Source organism: Colossoma macropomum, unplaced genomic scaffold, assembly GCF_904425465.1.
Source record: "Colossoma macropomum unplaced genomic scaffold, Colossoma_macropomum, whole genome shotgun sequence".
Taxonomy (NCBI): domain Eukaryota; kingdom Metazoa; phylum Chordata; class Actinopteri; order Characiformes; family Serrasalmidae; genus Colossoma; species Colossoma macropomum.
The window spans coordinates 16,672,348-16,690,944 of record NW_023494803.1 but is presented as its reverse complement, the minus strand read 5'-3'; the positions used below and the strand labels follow the sequence as shown (position 1 = coordinate 16,690,944).

Sequence of the window (18,597 nt, the reverse complement as noted above, 5' to 3'; positions counted from 1 at the left end):
CAGATGTCTGGTTCCTATCACCACAGTTGTGGACAATTTCACATCAAACCTGTCTGTATGGCCTTGTTTACATTTTTACCGATTTAATTATTAAGAATAATTGGCGAAATTCTCCTTTATGTATTTATTTATTAATGTGTTTAATAATAAGTGAGAACAGGGTTGCATTTTATTTATTTATTTATAAAAGTATTTTAAAAATACATTTTTTTTATTTTAATTGTAAATGGGTTCCAAACCAGTCTCATCCGAAAAGTCCAGCCAGTCGTTTAAAGTAGGGAGCTGTGAGCACAGTACACTCTGATCTGGAAATGAAAGTAGCCTTAAACTTGGTTACGTGAACGAGCATGCAAATATAAGTTTCATGATCCTGAGTCAGATCAGTAAAAGGTTTCTTCATATATGTAAAAGTTTTACTAAGTATTATTATTACTTGTAAAAGGTACTGTGCCGCATACAAGTATTATTCGGAAAGTGGGTCAGTGAGGTCCAGTTAACTGTTTGAAACTGAAATACGCGTGGATAAACTGCTTTGTACAGCAGAAGTGTCGTTCGGCTGTATGAGTGTCTTTATGCAGTGTTCAGGGCTGGATTTACAACTTTCAGTGGAGCTGCAGAGGGTAAAGCCTCACTGAGTAACTGCTGGAAAAGCGAGTCCACGTCGTCATTTGTTTTCCCAAAGTCTGTTAGAAACTGGTCTGACAGGTGCTGTGATTCTCCATAATCACTTTCAGTTTTATCATAAAGCCATGCCTGTTTTTATGACCTCTACATTTCAAAATAAATTCTTACGGAATTTACTAGATTACCAAAAAGTAAACTGACGAGATTAAAACAATTACATTTTTAAAGCTAAAATTAAGTTACTAAACAGAAATGGCATGTACCCTGGACTGAAAAAGCGTTCCCTTAATACTTCTGATTCTGAAATTTGGGGTATTACAGCCAGTTCTGTCATTATTTTGATATTGTTATGAACATTTAGGGTCGCCTCGCATGCAGTTAAACTAACCGAGGTTATACATGTAGACGATCTGGGAAACATTCATCAGTAGGGCTGGGGGTCGATCCCAGAAAGAGTCGATACTCCGATTCCAGGAATTTAGGAATCGGGAGTCGAATCCAAAGCTTCGGACTCGATTCGTCACAGAGACGGTAACGTTTGCTCGCACAGTTCAGTGAGATATTCTACCGACGCTGTTTCTACACAGCCTAAAAACACCCTTCAACAAAACAAAGTAAAATGTACAATTTGTAAAAAAAAAATAATAATAAAATAAACAAACAACGTTCTCCTTGCCCATGTCTTTATTTTTGAATCGAGAATCGAAAAAAATATTGTGTGGATTTAATTCCTGGAATCGACTACAACGATTCGCACCACTTGGAACTGGATTCAGAGTCGACTCCAAAATTTCTGGAATCGAGCAGCTAGAATTTTATTTTTGAGTTATTCCACCAGACCGGTGCGAAATGCACGTGCTAATTAATATTTTTAATGTCACACTTATTCACCATAGTTTTAGTTGTACGTGACTCTTGCTTTTTTCTTCTCAGTGCAACATAACACAGAGAAGTACAGTCCCATCATTCTGAAATTGTGACTATGTGGGTGGCATAGTTCAGGCTAGGCTGGCTGCTGCACTCCAAGGTAAGACCACCTCACGTCAGTTTTTAACAGTAAACATGACATTTCTCTAAAATCATGAAAATCATGAAAAGCTGTTTTCTTTATGTTCCCTGATTACAAAACACCACAGACCAGCATGAAGTCCATGCTGGTTAAAGCTGGTCTGTGCAGGTTTGGTGTTAGTTTATCTGGTCACCCGATATGGCCATGCTGGTTGACCAGCATACAAGCATCCAAATTACAAACATACGCTGACTTTGCTGGGGTCTGACTAATAACTTACACATTTGCTGATAAGCACACCAGCACCCTAAACACAACATCATGCTGGATTTGCTGGTGACCAGCATAGCATTTTTCTTGCAGGATTGTGTGACGGGGTGGACATGTTTTATGCGTGTCAGACCTTGTCAAAGATGGGGGGAAAACAACAAATTATTAATGTTGAATAAAAAACGAAATTTACCAGCTTTTGGATTTAGCTCCCCCAAAAACCTTAAATTATGTCACTGACACTTCATTACGTGGCTTTATGTGACCGTACATTATTTTTTTATAAGTTCCGTCCCATATTTGAACGTTGAATTAATATATGTAAATTCTCAAAAAACACTTATTGACACTTTTTCTTGTTTCTTATACATACCATCAAATGCTGTGGACTCAAAGGCACTCTTTTCAGGGAATGACTCATGATTGTGGGCCTTTTTTAAACACGGTGTCTATACCACGTGCTGGACTCCGCCACCTAGCGGCCACGGACACGGCGTCCATTTACTACGTTTTTTTTTTTTCATGACGGGGATTTCCTGAGGAAGTCGGAGCAAGGGGGCTTTCCAGTTACTAGAATTGACATCAACAAGCACACGGTACACTGGTGTTTCTCTTTTACCTTTTTCTTTCCACAGGCGATCTGCGCAAAATTTTCAACGACATCGGACGCTCGACAATGAAAAGGTTTGATGGCTTAGCCGCTGCTGCCCGAGTGAAAGCCAGCGAGGAGGAGGAGGACTGCTTTCTCCGCGCAAATTAGACGCCCGTGTGCTCTGGACTGCTATTACATTGTTCACAGAAACATTGGACGACGTGTCTAACTGATTCATGTGAGTACTACAAATCCCATGTTTGGAGGTTTGAGCAGCCCTGCTTTCATACATGTAGCCTGTGTGTCAGTTGGAGGTAGGGTTAGCAGCAACCTGTGTCAAGACGAGCCAGGTCTGTGAGCTTCTTCACCACAAAAGCTGTGTAGCTAGCACCTAAAGTTCCCTCTTTAGGTAAACTAGCCGAGCTAAATACTGTTTGAACAGCACTGGCTACGTCGCTCAGCTAGTGGGTTTAAAAAAACCCTCCAAAATTGCTAGCCCTAAACCTAAACCTGCTATCTCAACTCTGTGTGTGCTATCTTGGTGGCTCTGTTAATGTCTTACCTCAGCAAATCCCATCTTTTGACTAGCTGTCTGTCCTGGCTTATGGATGAGAAGTTTACCCACCAGGAAAATATAACTTGCTAATAGCAGCCGCTATTGAAAACACTACTGACTGGATACTTCTACAGTTTTACACTTTTTACACTGCTCACCAGCTGACCACAGTTACTAGTGATTTGTACAGTTATAACCACATCACATCTCCTCTACCTTTACCAACTGCATTGTGTTTTTCTTTTTCTTAGAGCTGTAGCCTACCTAACCTAGGAAATTCGGTTTTAGGCCTGTAGGCTACTGATGGAAAAAACCATGATGACACACTACAGTGTTAAGTTTAAGTCTTTGTTGAATTCAGAGATCCTGCTGAGGCATCAGCACTAGTTTTCAAGGGTGATATGGGGTCGTTTCGAAAGATCGCAGGGTACTGTTTTGCAGATTCACTTCAGAACCCAGACTATTTGAATCCAACATCTGTTTCGCTCTCAGAATAACATGGTAAGGTCCCTTGATACGCTACAGTGCACATACAATACTCTGGCACTGAGCACCAGCAAAGGGAGAGCAGACATGCCTTCATTCTTTTCACCACAGTGTTAGGTGCTGCATTTTGCTGTCACTTCATCATATTTACAGTCACATCTTCATCATTTGTCAACATTTGAGCTGCTCTTTTTCTTCCCGTTAACCATCTGTGTCAGTCACTCAATCTCTTCCTCTGTCGAAAGGTCAGATGAGAATAGGCCAATATTCCCCTTTTGTTTCATTTTTGCTATGATTTCTCAGGCAGCACAACTGCGTTCAAAGAAACCTCCTTACCTGGACGCCATTCAGCCCTGAGCTTACAATCTTGGTGTATTGAGTTACACTCTTTGCCCGCCAGCTCTTTCTGGTATTGAGTTCTGTAGGAGTCGGATGCAGAGCTTTTTGTGCGAAGGAACGCAGATTGTTTTGCTGCATCCAAAGGTTTGCTCTTGCCCTCTTTCTTGTTTTGAGCCAAGTTTTACTGTTTCTGTGTGTGTCCCCTTTTTCTATCTTTTATACATGTACTGGTCAGTTAAAGGAATTTGCAACTTCCCACTGGCTTTTATTATTAGCATGTTTTTAAGTTAGTGGATTGTCTGTCCCTTTAGTAAGTAAAGGGAAACGGGTCAAAATTATTGTCTGTGGTAATCGACCATTTTATACAAATGTGTCCAGTAGAGGTTAGGCTGAAAACCCCTGGAGTAAAACTTTAAATGTACGTTTAGTAGTTTTTTTGTAGGGTTCTTCAAGTACATATAAACAGGCCCAAATGAAAATATATTCTAGCGAGTATTGGGGTCTTTAACCTTTGTTGACTGATGTTATTTCATGGTAAGATTGTAAATTAAGAGTTTATGTTGTAGACAGAAATATGAACAACAGAATAGCAGTATTTATTTTAGTAAGTTCTACATTATGTATATTAATGATGAACACTTTAGCAGTTTGTGTAGTAGAATTATAAGTATGCTGAACTAAGTGAACTGCCCAATTTTAAGCACAAACTGCTTACTGAACGCTTTTTCTAGTGTGTGTGTGTGTGTGTGTGTGTGTGTGTGTGTGTGTTGTCAGCAGTGATGGTGAGGGATGAGGCAGCAAATGGAAAAGCCCCTTAAATATTCCTGGAAGCTCCTAAAGAACTACACATATTGGTCAGCCACCAGTGAACCGCTCTCCCTGGGATGGGTTCTATTGTTGTTTTGCCTTTGTTTTAAGGGAACAGTGTTTCATGTGGTGAAGCGGTCTTGCTTGAGTGTCCTCGTTCGGGGCAGTACGCACTAACTCGATACTTGGGCCCCAGTAAAAAGTGCACTGCGAGAATGACTGTAGAAAGAAAGATGCAAATATTTCAAGACAAACAGAAGCGAAATCAAAAGCAAGCCTGGTGAAACATTGTCAGAAAAACATGGACACTTGAATGCAGATTGACTGCTGTAACACATTTCTAGCCTGTGTGAGGCTGGTTATTATTACATTAGCTTGGCTGCTTGATTGACTTTATGTAGCCCACGTTTGTCTGCAGGACCCTGTGGTCACCCAAATAATGATGAGGCATATTTTCATGAGATGGCATGCACTTTTGTAGACTTGTGTCAAACCACAGTTGTGTGTGAGTGCGCGCGCAATTGTGGGATATCACATGTATCATCTGCCCATTACAGTTCTTTTGTTCATTCAGCTCTCATTTGGGAAAAAAAAAAAGTAATTAAATAAAAAAAAGTCTGACACTGACATTACAAAGACATCCTAGCTTTAGTTGAAGCTTAGAAAGTTACCGTCAAGAAGATCCCCTCATCTTTAATAACTTCAGCTTACATGACTGTCTGTATATTACTTTCAGGTTTAGCTAGACGTTCTCTTTATGACTTGAGAACTTCCCGAGATATCAGCAGCGTTGGAGTGCTGCATCTTGCGTCATTTAAAGAAGCCTGTCTGGTTTTACATTTAAACAGTCATTGTAACTCGTTTTGGGATTACTGCACAGATGCTGTAAAACTTGCGGTGGTTATTTGTTGATGTCACTCTAAAAGAAGTACTTCTGAACTCATAAGCATTCATAAAAATGCTGAACAGTCTTCTGTCACACTTTACTTTTGATGGTTTCCTATAGTTTATCTACAAAATGTTCAAATTGGTGACATTATTAGGTGGAAGTTAAGTAGGAACAGCTTTAGAGTTAAGGTTACGATTTGGCCCAGGGTTAGGTTTTAGGGTAGGTCAAGATTAGGTTTACAGAGAAGTTGGGGAAAAGTTAAGATACATTTAGTAGTTACTTAGTAGAATGTCAGCTTTAAATTGTGAGGGCCTATATGTGGTCCCACACTGTCATAAGTAGTATATAAATGTACATACTGTTTTAATACAGTAGTATTACTAATTAAAAAGACTTAAGATCAGTAACTGAGTAATAAGCTAGCAGTTCGGAGTAAAGTTCGGAGTAAAGTTTGGTGAAAAATCAAATTTACACATGCAGTAAAATGAGTAAAATAGACATTTTAGCACAGTATTCCAATGTCACCTAAACGTTCTGCTCTTCTGGAGTATGATAAGTAAATCATTGAATATAGATTTAAAACACTGAAAATCTGTCCAGTGTCAGCATTCGCTTAAGCGAATATCTGCTGATACTGATGTGCTTTTGACTATGAGAAACTATGAGTACCGTGTTGCGAACAATCGGTAAAAATACATGAATAAAAAATATTGGCCTACAGAGTTTACCCCGAACTCATCATGACCTGATGCATTTCCCTTTTCAAACCTGAAATTAATGGCAGACAAAGCTGCTTTTTAAGGAATGGCAGTAAACTGATTTAAAATGCTTAACATAATGACATTATGCGGTGACATCCAAAGAGCTGCTTGTTACTGTGCATGTTTTCCGGGCTATAATTGGCCTTAATCTGTCCTTTTTATATATATATATATATATATATATATAATATATATATATATATATATATATATATATATATATATATATTATATATAAACCTAATCTTCATATTGCTGACCTCCACTGTAACCCCTTAAGAGAGCACTTATTCATAGACAGACAGAGAACATAGCATCATGATGATCTTCAGTACTGAGATGAAATCCAATCTTAGTCTGAGCCTATCCTGGGCAAGAAACGCAAACAGACAGAAGACAGAAACGCAAACTTCCGAGTGCTTTTGCCCACACTGACCGACATGCTGGGCTATTTTCTTTCTCTCAAACATTCCCCGCAATGTTCTGTGCGCGCCCGTAAGAACTGGCCGTCTAACGCTGTAATTGTGGTTGGCTTTGTGTCGAGAACGCGCCATACTGGAAAAGAGGGTGCTGTGGTGGAACTCCACTGGCATAGCTGTGGTAGTGTCTGCTGAAAGTAATCTGAGCTGGCCTTCGTGGCATTGCCGGGACCTTCCTGCATGCGCGGTTAGTGTTGTGCTTTGGCTAGGAGGAAAAGATATTATTAGTGCCAAAGAGCTATGCCTATTATGAAGGGGTTTCCCAGCCTGCAAGCTGCCGGTCAGGAGCTGTTGATGTGGCAACACAAGACCAGAGTTTAAAGCAGAGGCACCACAGGACTGTGCATTTCCATATGAAAATGCAGCATGAGATGACTATAACCTCTGTCTGTCTGTTGAAATATAACAGGGTTGGGGGTAGATGTGTGACATAGAGTGACAGAGGTAGGCATAACTTGAAGTCACACAGATATGAAACTTGAGTTTCAGCTTGTCCTATTTTATATTTTCATATTTGTGTTTGGTATAGGCCTGTGTCATCATGATATTTAAGGTGACCATCAGTTGCCTTTAAGGATGTTAATGATTATCCAGTTTACTGTGAACCAACAAAGACATAAATGGTTGACCAATGCCTTCAGTTAAAAAGTTTAATTTCCCATAGACAACTGATATTTGAATAGAAGGCTTTTCATTCAGCTTGAGGACTGTTCTTGAATTGTACACGTGAGGACACAAAAGCGCAACTTCTTCCGGTAGCCCTACTTAATGACACACAACTCTGGCCACCCATTTCAGTCCTGGTTTTAACATGCCCTCGTCCACTTGGCCTTGTGGGAAACCTCTGGGGAATCCCCAGCACTGTCTGAAGGGCTGTTCCATTACTTTTTATTAGCCGAAGTGAAGTGTGTTAGATGTTCCCTCAGAGGGGTTAGGGATTAAGTGAACATAAGCGCTGACTTTGATAGCAGAACTTGCTCATGTGTCAATGTGTCCTGAGACATTTTCTTTGTTTTACCCCTGAAAATAATGGCAGACAAAGCTGTTTATAAGTCATAACTGTAAACTATTTAAAATGCTTAACATTTCAGACTAGGATATTTAACCACATGACAGAGTGCTAAGGTATCTTTACAGCTGAATGTCATGTTGCTCTTTTTTAGTGTAGCCTCAGGTTATAGCCTATAAATGTGTTTTAGTTAACGGTTAGCTTATTTAGTTAACTTGCTTGTCCCATGACAGAAAAGCTTAAAAGCTATGAGCTACCAACTAAATGTTGATTGTTGTTTAAACTATGCATATAAACTTCAGGCTAACCTCGATAAGGTTATATATTTGGGTTAACAATAGGTGGTTGTGTATAAGTAGGCTTCATTACATTACTGTCATATATGTTACACTAGGCAGCGTTTTTTCCCATTCAATAATGCCTAAAGCCTTGCTTAAAATTTTTATTTATATATTTTATATCTGTATGCACATACATATGCACATATAAGCGCAGTGCTGTACTTAATATTTTCGTAGACCGTGTCTGTGATTGTAGGTTTATTTGTTAATGGTTAGTTGCTGAAAAATCACAATCTGTTATCATTCAAAAGAATTTGCTAAAATCCACATCCTTAATGTGACTATTATGGAAAAAAATTGTGACAGGTTTACCACTTCACTGACATGTTAGACGTTGGAACCTGGAAGACCACAGCAGTTGGCTTTTTAGTGTTTTTTACCTCTTTAGGACAGAATTTGACTCACTAGCTATTTTTCAAGGCCTTTCTGAGTTGAATCCACAGCGGTTAACATATAATTTGGCTCTCCTATGGATTTACCTGTTTGTTTCAGTACCTCTCAACGTGAAACAAAACAACTGAGACTGACATTTTGGCACCAGAGCTTGGTTCTTTTGAGCTGACTGCTGATCTGAGCCAAATGTTACACGTTTGAGCACGCTGACATGTCATGACGAGCAAATAATTAGGCCAAGTAAGAAAAGCACTGATATGAAATGGAATACTGTGATGATGAAAATGTAGAACAGTTGTGTTTTAATTCACGCACTATAACTAGAATACAGCTGTATTTTTAAGTAGATTTTGATGGAGTAACACGCTTTGGATTCACATCATTCTAATTGTGCTAAAACAGGGAAAATGGTGCAATGCAGTATTGAGGTTCACCTGGAATGCAGTTTGAGGCCTTGACTTTCAGCATGTTGTGGGTGTAATGCAATGCTGTTTTATGTCTAAGTGACATTAACTTTTGTAAGTGACTAGTGATTTTTCAATCAGTTCGAAACAATCGCTCACCAAATAGTTGCAGCCTTATTAGTGAGTGACTTTCTAAACTTTCTAGACCGCATCCAATGGCGTTATCATTCTCAGAGCAACGGTTTATAATTCTGGAAAGTTTCCTTTAAATAAGAGCCTCACCTAGCAATCCTAACGGCCTTAACTATGGATGAAAGCTACTAGCATTCATTTGCGGTGTTAGTGTTGTGGGTCTCACATATTGTAGCAGTCATTAAAAAAAAATAAAAAATCTTGTAACTCTGTAAACTGTTTGAAATGTCACCTGTCATTTACATAGTGTGAAGATTTTATGACAAGTGGAACAAAGTGAACTTTTTAAGTTAGGTTTTTAAGTTACATCAACAGATGTAAAGATCTTTTCTGTCCTCTCCTCCTTTACTGTTTTTTTGAGATACAAGGTTTATTTACAACAGTGGTGATGTTCTTTGCCTGTTAATAATGTAATACTTTATTTATTGAGGTCACACCCATGTGGCACAGGAGTGTGGGTGTCTGAGACTTCCAGCGTTTGAGAGTGTAATCCAAACGCTCGTGTTTTTTTTGGCAGGTCATGTCAGCGGGGCGCAGTGTGGACGGGCGGGAGCAGCAGGTGGTGCTGCAGCAGTGCTTCCACCCTCTGCACGGAGGCTTCAGAGACCACTTCGTCATGCGGCCCGAGTCCAAGTACTGCTGTGAGCTTTGCCACGAGGTGCTGTGCAAACCGCGCCAGACTGAATGTGGCCACCGTTTCTGCGAAAGTTGCATCAATGAGCTGCTCAGGTACGTTTTGATCTCCATAATGACATAATTACAGTCATCATTTCCGTTTCGTATCACTGTGACATGAGGACACCTGAGCGTGTCACTGTTTGGGTGATCTCATGAATTTTTGGGACTAACTGAAGGGGATTGTTGAATTTTTCACCAAAAATACCCAGGGAAAAACATGCTTCTGTCTCTTGCACCTGCTAGGTATAGCCCTTTCATAGTATGGAGGTGGGGGGATTAGAATAGTATTTTTCAAGCAAAAACTTGGAATGTTATAGCAAGTGACAGGAACAGGCACATTTGTTAGCTTTAAGACACTGATATTTATAATAGCTATCATATTAAAGCCCTGAGGAGCACAACATTTAGACCAAGCAGTAGAAGACAGTAATGATATATAATGAGTTGTCTTTTACTTTGTTTTCTATTTCTAGATGGCCTGTCTTGAGAGAGCCAAAGAAAGCATTATTTGCCCACATTGCCATCGCCATATTGTTCGCTGTAATCTGGGGCTTCTTTAGTTTGAAGTATTGTTGTTTTTTTCACCCGGAAATTGTTTGAGCATGTATAATGGCACTTCAGAAAGGCTTTATAGACAAAAGACAATGGAGTTTATTTCTTAAGCATGTGTTTTAGTTTCTGTTCTTATCCCTTGTAGGAGTCTTAAGTTGACTACTCTGGAGTGTCGATTTTAATAGGAAGAACATAGCATGTCATAGAATGACAATAGTTTGCCCTAAAACTGTAAAATTGATACAAGTTAAATTAGTACAGGCACTATAACGTCACAACAATTAATTTACCAAGGAAGCATCTCAGTGCTAATACTAAAGTCAGAAAATAAATAATCGACAATAAATCAATTATAAGTCAGTTTCACATAACACGTTGTGTTGACATGTACAGTGACTATAGAACTCATTTGGACGTGTGCCTTACTTAATGTCAAACCAAGTAGCATTTATTTTAAACAGACCATTCAGGGACTACAGTTTTCTTTATGGGGAAGTATTGTTAGTTGTCTTCAAGTTTCAGATCATTATCGTTTTGCAGGCTTCTACAGGCACAGTCTTTAATGAGTTCATGATCCCATAAGTTAACACAAGCTCACCAACAACATTGTAAGAACAGCAACCCCAGACTTTGACATTTCCTCCTCTATGCTTTACAGAACGTTTAGTGCAGAATTTTTCTTCAGGCTTTCTCCAAACAGGGTCTACCATCAGTCTGATACTGTGTTTTTCTCTAAAACAAATATCATTTTGTTCAACATTTTATGAAGAAATCTAAAGAATGTCATTAGAGTTTACCAATGGTTATATGGTTAAAGTGTCCAAATACTTTTTAGGGCCACTGTATGCACATGTGAACATTCATATGTAGCAGCACATGAATGAGTAGTAAATAATGTATTCCTGTACTACCCATGTACGTCTCGGAACACACCTCAGAGCCTTTTCTTGTGAGTTCTGTTTTTGTTACCATACTAGGTAAGGGAAAGTTATGATAATTTGTTCTTCTTTCACTACGACACAGTGAACCTAATCCAGTGTGTCCAGCTGACTTGGAACCACTATTTGAAGATAAGGTAAGCCCCGCCCCCTTTTACAGCCACTAATAAAGCCATCTGACTGAAAGCACTATGCACTGCATAGCAGGTTGTGGGTGACAGTACTGTTCAGCTGTTTGGTTCTTCTTTGTCAGATATTCCGGGATGTCTGCTGCCATAGAGAGATTATGACTTTGAAGGTCTACTGCAGGAGTGCTAAGAACGGCTGTAAAGAACAAATGAGTCTACAGCAGCTTATGGTAAGTTACTTTATAGTTTGATAGTTTGTATAATGCATTATATATTGCATGTAATACATTTTATTACACTGTATACATTTCTAATGTTTTGTGTGTGTGATTTTGTGTGTGTGTGTGTGATTGTGTATCTCTATGTGAATAGATATATTAAATAGATTTAATTAAATAATTGTAATTAGTTTTAACAATTAATTAATTGTTCTTAATTTTGCAAAAGTATTCATTTATAGTAGGGAGTGGACTAATAGTTTTCCAGCACTGGTCATTCAGACCTCTATCTCTCTCTCTGTGTAATTCTCTGTATCTCTGTATCTCTCTGTCTGTCTGTCTCATTGGACTTGCAGGAACACTTGAACGTGTGTGAGTACTTTGAAGTGCCCTGCCCCTTGGGGAAGTGTAAAGAGAAGATCATGAGGAAGGACATGGCTGAGCACTTGAGCCGCAAATGCAAACACCGGGAGACCACCTGTGAATTCTGCAAACACAAAATGGCCCTCACGGAGCTACAGGTACCTTCCATCAGCCACGTGAACTCTGTCTCAAGTGACCATGCAAGAAATGGAAAGTACTTTCATAGCTTCACTTTTTTAATGTGGATGCGTGAATTGAATGAGGGAAGAGTTGGGTGTCTCTTTTAATCTTCAGTAGTGATTAATGAACTACTCGCTTCCTCTATGTTAAGTATTTCCCTTCCTTGGTGCCAAAAATGTCCCATGACCTTTTAGTTTCACATTTGTGCTGGGAACTTTAGGGGAATCTCCTGCAACAGAGTACCATTTTGAGAATGCATGTGATTATGGAAATAGTTTCTGTACCTGACAGGGTTGGTGGGAATTTCTAGGCCTTTTATATGCATTATCTGCGCTTTATCTCATTGTCCTAAAGATTACACTGACTGTATAGGGATATGGTGGTATGTTTTTATAGGTTTTTTTCTTTTCAGTTTCACTTTCCCTCACAGCTGGTTGTCTCTCTGTTGACAGAAACACAAGGAAACAGTGTGTCCTGCATATCCAGTAGCGTGCCCTAATCACTGTTCGTTTTCATCCATATTAAGAAGTGAGGTAAGTGTGAAATACATTACACTTTGTAATGTCTTTTCTTAATGTCTGTACTCTGACTACTGCCATTTTTTAAAGTCAACTTGACATGAAAATTTATAATCCTAGTTCATGTTCCTGGTCATATTAAACACAATTCATTATACTATACCATTATACTATACCACTTTATTGATAATTCTTGTTTTCCTCTAAACTTTGATTTGAAGTGTAGGGACTTTTGCCTGTCTCAAAATTTTTGATTATGTTTTTGATTATGTTACAATGCACCAGCAGGTGGGAGAAAAATAACATTTATTAATATTAAGTGAATCTTGTTTCACCTCCCACCACCCTCACCTATCATCAAGTGAAATGATAAATTAGAATTAGAAACCCTCCCTTATACGGTATGTCATTTGGAAATACAGCATGTTATGAAAAGAAAATGTGTTAGAATTTCTGAATCATGTTGACTTTAAAAAAAAAAATGTGATGCTACAGTTGTGTACATAAGCATGCAGGTAGAAACTTAATGTATTTTTCTTCCTGTGTAGCTGTCCAGTCACCAGCACGACTGTCCAAAGGCTCAAGTCACATGCTCCTTTTTTCGTTTTGGTTGCTCCTACAAGGTAAATCTAATGATTTATGTTGCACTGTATATTGTTCTGAAGTGTTCTGAATGTTGTATATTGTTGGAGTGCTTTAAGTATTTTAAATTTTGATAATGACTAGTATTGAATATTGTTAAAGCTTTTAGACTTGAATGGGTTGTCAGTCATAATGTTAGTCATATCCATGATAAACTATCCATAACAACTGACAGAATAGAACAGCGTAAGAACAAAATGTAAGCAATAAGACAAAAAGAGACAATGAGCTTTGGTTGTACGACGATGTGTTACTAAATGTAAATGAACATGAATACAATCTAAATTACATACCTGTATAAATGTATGATGTGATTAACTTTTTATTGTTTTTAAGGGTTTGAACCAGGACATGAGGGAGCACGAGTCAAGCTTTGCCTCAGAACACCTACGAATGATGGTGGCCAGAAACAACACGTTAGAAGCCAAGGTATGGCTGCCATGTCAGACTGCAGCTCACCCTGTGTATGTCCATGTTTATATCCATATTAAAGGGTCAAGGAGTGTGATTTTTATATAACAATAACTGCAGCTTGATTAGTCCTGACAAAACAAAATTTTGACTGATCTAAATGAACACATTAAGGCCAAGTTGACCATGATTACCTGGTTTTGTGTCATGACTCGTCTTGCTGTTTCTGTGATGTGTGGCAATAACAACAACAACTAACAAATGATACTAAAAGCTGGAGGTGGTAGTGTTTCACCTGATCTTATCGTACATCTGAATTCTTTTATGATTTTCATAGATAGCTGACAGAGTGGAGCTGAACTCAAATGTGTGTCTCTGTGTGTAGGTGGATGATGTCAAGAGTGAGCTGTTGGAACGCTACAAGGTCCTCCCCAGTCTGAGCAGTCGTCTTACAGAAGTGGATGTGCAGTATGAAGAGATGAGAGAGAAGTATCGGATGCTGGATCAGAAGCTAGCCTCCATGCAGGTAAGCTCTATTTCTTACATCCCCATAACAGACAGATACTTCTCTACTTGTGTAGATTTTACTTCTTAAATGGGACCTTGCCCCATAGAGATACAAAGCTACAGACCATATGTTCACCAGAATTGGAACTAAAACACTGTAAAGCTTTTGCAGAAAGCAGTCCTGTTAGAAAGTGTTTTGCCACTTAGTTACTGCAGAGGGTGCTAATGCACGAACACACTGTGATCACATAACCAATTCAGTCATCCTTCATGAGTTAAGACTTAATGATCAGGAACCATAAATTATTGTTAATTACTTTGAAACTAATAGTGAACTATTAGGCATAAATAGATGTATAAATCTCTGACATTAAAATAGGTTCATCTGAATCGCGTGAACATTTTTTGAAAAATAAGCACATAATGCTTTTCTCTAATGTTAAAAAGGAAACCATCACAGAAGAGTTCTGCTTTACTGGCAGTCACGCTGATTCTTTTTTTTTTTATTTTTTTTTTATCTAGCATTGACAGAAATAGCGCATTCAAAACCAAGAAAAAAGCGTGCCTGCTGTGCGCATTGCAGCAATATGAAATCATAGTGGATTCATGACACTGAGTAGTCTACAAAAAACTATACATATATAATTTCAAAGTGTGCCACCATGCACATATCAAAGATTTTCTTGCACATTAAAGTATCTGGTAGTAGTCATGGAGATCAGTAACACAGCAAAGAGTAAGCTACAAATTAAGGCAAGACAGTAATGATATCAGTCCAGAATGTCATATTATGCGCATACTAAAAGCAAAGTAACAGTTACTGTAGTATTTATTGTCAGCCTAGCAAATTTTACATGTGCTGGTGTTAATAGATTTTATATTGTCGATGAACAAACAAAGATTGGATTGCACTATCAACTGATCCTCTGCATTAAAGGACTGTGCTCATGACTGTACTCATGAGAGCTCATTGTATATATGAAGGACTAGAGGATAGCAAACCTGATAACAAAGTTAAACACACTGAGAAGACTGTACAAGGACCATGCAATCTCAAAGCATATATCCAGGCTTTTAGAACCAAAACCAATAACATGGACATTAATATATTCCATGTAGTGTGATGATATTATTTCTGCTTTGTTGAAGTCTTTAAAAGGTATTAAAAGATTGAATTCGATTTTAAAAATTGTGTACAGCAATCCTGTTCAGTATCATGAAGCTTTTGGTACATGGGATGAGATTGTGATGTGGTGGGTGTGTCTGTATTCGTGTAGAAGCTGATGAGTGGTCACTCAGAGAAGCTGCTGGAGTTTGAGATTGAGCTGAGGGATTTGCGGCCGCTGCGGGCTATGCGGGATGAAGTGGAAGCTTTGAGGGGTGCTGTGGAGAGCATGCGCTCTGTGGTAGCTTCACTCGATTCCACCCGTACCGGTGCTGGTACACATACCCTGGGTGAGTGCAGATTTGGGATGTGCACGGCTACTTCTTGGTTAACTGTTTGAGGTGTCAAGATTCAAATGCTGAAATTACTATTTGGGGATTCGTTATCATGAGAAGACAAAGTACTTTGCCAGTCCGCAACAAGAGTATGTGAACCTGAGGTAGAAATGGCAAGATTGCATAGTTAACCGGGCTAATATTTCAGCTGATGTTAGTGAGGTCCAGAAAGAAAATACACTTCTCTGAAAAGTAACATACTGGCACATCATCCACTGAGGAGAAAATACCTCATGTAGAAGACAGTGAGTCCTTATCAACTTTCAATGTGACACTTGTTATTTCTGTTAGCTCATTAGCTTATCTGAAGTGGCAGCCTTGGTTATCCATCCAAAACGAAAACCTGCCAATGTCCTGTGTCTGTTTTTTGAATAATAAAACATGTTCCTCCTATATTTTTGTGAAACACAAGGCTAGGCAAGGCAAGACTAGTACCATAGAATTTAGGTACAGCTCTAATCTAACATCTTCAGGATGTTCTGCAGCTTGCAATTACAATTATAAGTATGGTATTATAATTAATTATTATATTTTTGGGCCTTTCTAAAGTAAGAGCAGTTTAGCCTCGCCTATTTGCAGTTGAAGTTATGAGGTGTCTTCCACAGTTACAAAAACAACCTGTTTGATTCTAAGCAGTAAATAGAGGTTTGTAAAATCATGTAAACATGAATTATGACTCTGTTTGGTACATAAACCCAGACCAACATTGTCAGTGGATTTCAGGGTAGTACATACATACAAGTAAAATCTAGGCTATGGGCCTTTTAAATTAAGTTTGTAACTAAACACTATAAAAAACTAAACACTGGTAACTGGAACAGTATGTGCCATAGATAAATGTCTTTAAATCAACTTGCATTTATGAATGTCTTGTGTTGCATTATTCCTTCTCCAGCCTCCTTAGAAACGCAGCTGTCGCGGCACGATGAGATGCTCAGTGTACACGACATCCGGCTGGCAGACATGGACCTGAAGCTGCAGGTGCTGGAGACGGCCAGCTTCAACGGCACACTTATCTGGAAGATAAGGGACTACAAGAGGCGGAAAGCAGAGGCAGTGGCCTCCAAGACGCTCTCACTCTACAGCCAGCCCTTCTACACGGGCTACTTCGGCTACAAGATGTGCGCCCGTGTCTACCTGAACGGTGATGGCATGGGCAAAGGCACACACCTGTCACTCTTTTTCGTGGTGATGCGCGGTGAGTACGACGCACTGCTGCCATGGCCTTTTAAGCAGAAGGTGACACTTATGCTGATGGACCAGGGCACGGCACGAAAGCACCTGGGTGATGCATTCAAGCCTGACCCCAACAGCAGTAGCTTCCGCCGGCCCACCGGAGAGATGAACATTGCCTCGGGCTGCCCACTCTTCGTGGCCCAGACTGTGCTGGAAAATGGCACCTATATCAAGGACGACACCATCTTCATCAAGGTCACAGTGGATACCTCGGACTTGCCTGACCCGTGACTGTCACGTTAGCCCTATGGTTCTAGTCCCAAGGGCCTGGTGCCCGATGAGGACATTGTTAGGCCACAGGGGAGGGGAAAAAGAGCTGGATCTGGTGAGATGAATAAGGAGAAACACATGAGTATCCTGAGAGTCCTTAGTCTCAGGTTTCTGCTCCTGAGGATGGCGTGTTCTTTTTTTAAGGTCACGATTTGTTTAGGGATGGATGGCTGGCGGCCTCTGACTGGATTGTATTTGTCACGTTAACCAGGGTAGTGCAGGTCTCAGATGGCTACAGTTCAAGAATGGAGCATAAAGAGCAAAAGCTTTTGCAACTCTAATTAAGCATAATTTAGTGGCTGTGCTGTTGTTGACTGAGAGAAACGGTATGAGACAGTAGGTAACTGACAACATGATGAGCCTGACCAACTGTCAACAAATAAACAAAAAAAAGAAAAAGGGAGATATCCATGTATCTGTTTGACATCAACAGATGGGTTAATCAATTTTTAACATTGAGATGTAATAAAACATCAATATTGACAGATAAGCCTTCATATTTGGTGAAAATGAGAACATGAGATGCATTGTATTCGATTGTATCCATTGAAAATTGGTGGTTTTGTAAAACACCTTTAAGTGTCGTGTTCGGAGGAGTTCGTATAGAGCTGACTTTTGTGACTAGGATGTGTTCTGTGTGTGTGTGTGGCTGGTGGTAGAACGTATCTTTTTGGTGTACTGGTTTTGTTGCACCAGTGCTACAAAGCATGAAGATATAAGTTGGGCACTAATACCTGTGCTAGTGCTCCTTCATTATGGAGCTGTCTTTTTTATGCATGTAAACCTACAATACTTACATGACTTAACCTGCCAACTGTGTTTACTATTTTGACACATTATTTTTTGTAATGTTAAACATTGATGGATGATGCTGTGCATCGGAATATATTGTTTTTTTTTGTTTTTTGTTTTTTGTTTTTTTTTTAACACCATTTGAAATACTAGCCTCTATAAGTCTGTAACAATGCAGACTAAGACATTTATAGTTATCCGGATCACTTTTAAGGAGGAGAATGATATTTGCACAAGTATTGTTTTTGAATGTGTAATACAAATGTATAAGTATATGAATATAAAATGATGGGAAAAACGTGCGTGTCTTGTAATCTTTTATTGGTGATGCATGAATCAAGGTTAAGTTCTGATAACTCACTTTGTGCTGTCCTCATGCTAATCTAAAACCTATTTTTGCAAAATTACAATATGACAGACACCTTAAATCGCTCAAGGTAAAAGTGAGATGTAATGTATGTTATATGGCCGTCAATATAAATATTTTATGTTTTAAAGCTGCAGCAAATTAAA

General features: G+C 39.0%; 1 protein-coding gene across 1 annotated transcript; it reads left to right on the top strand.

Moving 5' to 3' along the window:
* The first annotated feature begins 2,421 nt into the window (after positions 1–2,421).
* traf3 (TNF receptor-associated factor 3) lies at positions 2,422–18,382 on the top strand. Its single transcript, XM_036593669.1, has 11 exons — positions 2,422–2,733; positions 9,669–9,880; positions 11,405–11,456; positions 11,573–11,677; positions 12,022–12,186; positions 12,661–12,741; positions 13,275–13,349; positions 13,705–13,797; positions 14,165–14,305; positions 15,564–15,741; positions 16,682–18,382. The coding sequence occupies exons 2-11, from the start codon at positions 9,672–9,674 to the stop codon at positions 17,251–17,253; spliced, it is 1,671 nt and encodes a 556-aa protein (XP_036449562.1). The 5' UTR covers positions 2,422–2,733; positions 9,669–9,671; the 3' UTR covers positions 17,254–18,382.
* The last annotated feature ends 215 nt before the right edge of the window (positions 18,383–18,597 follow it).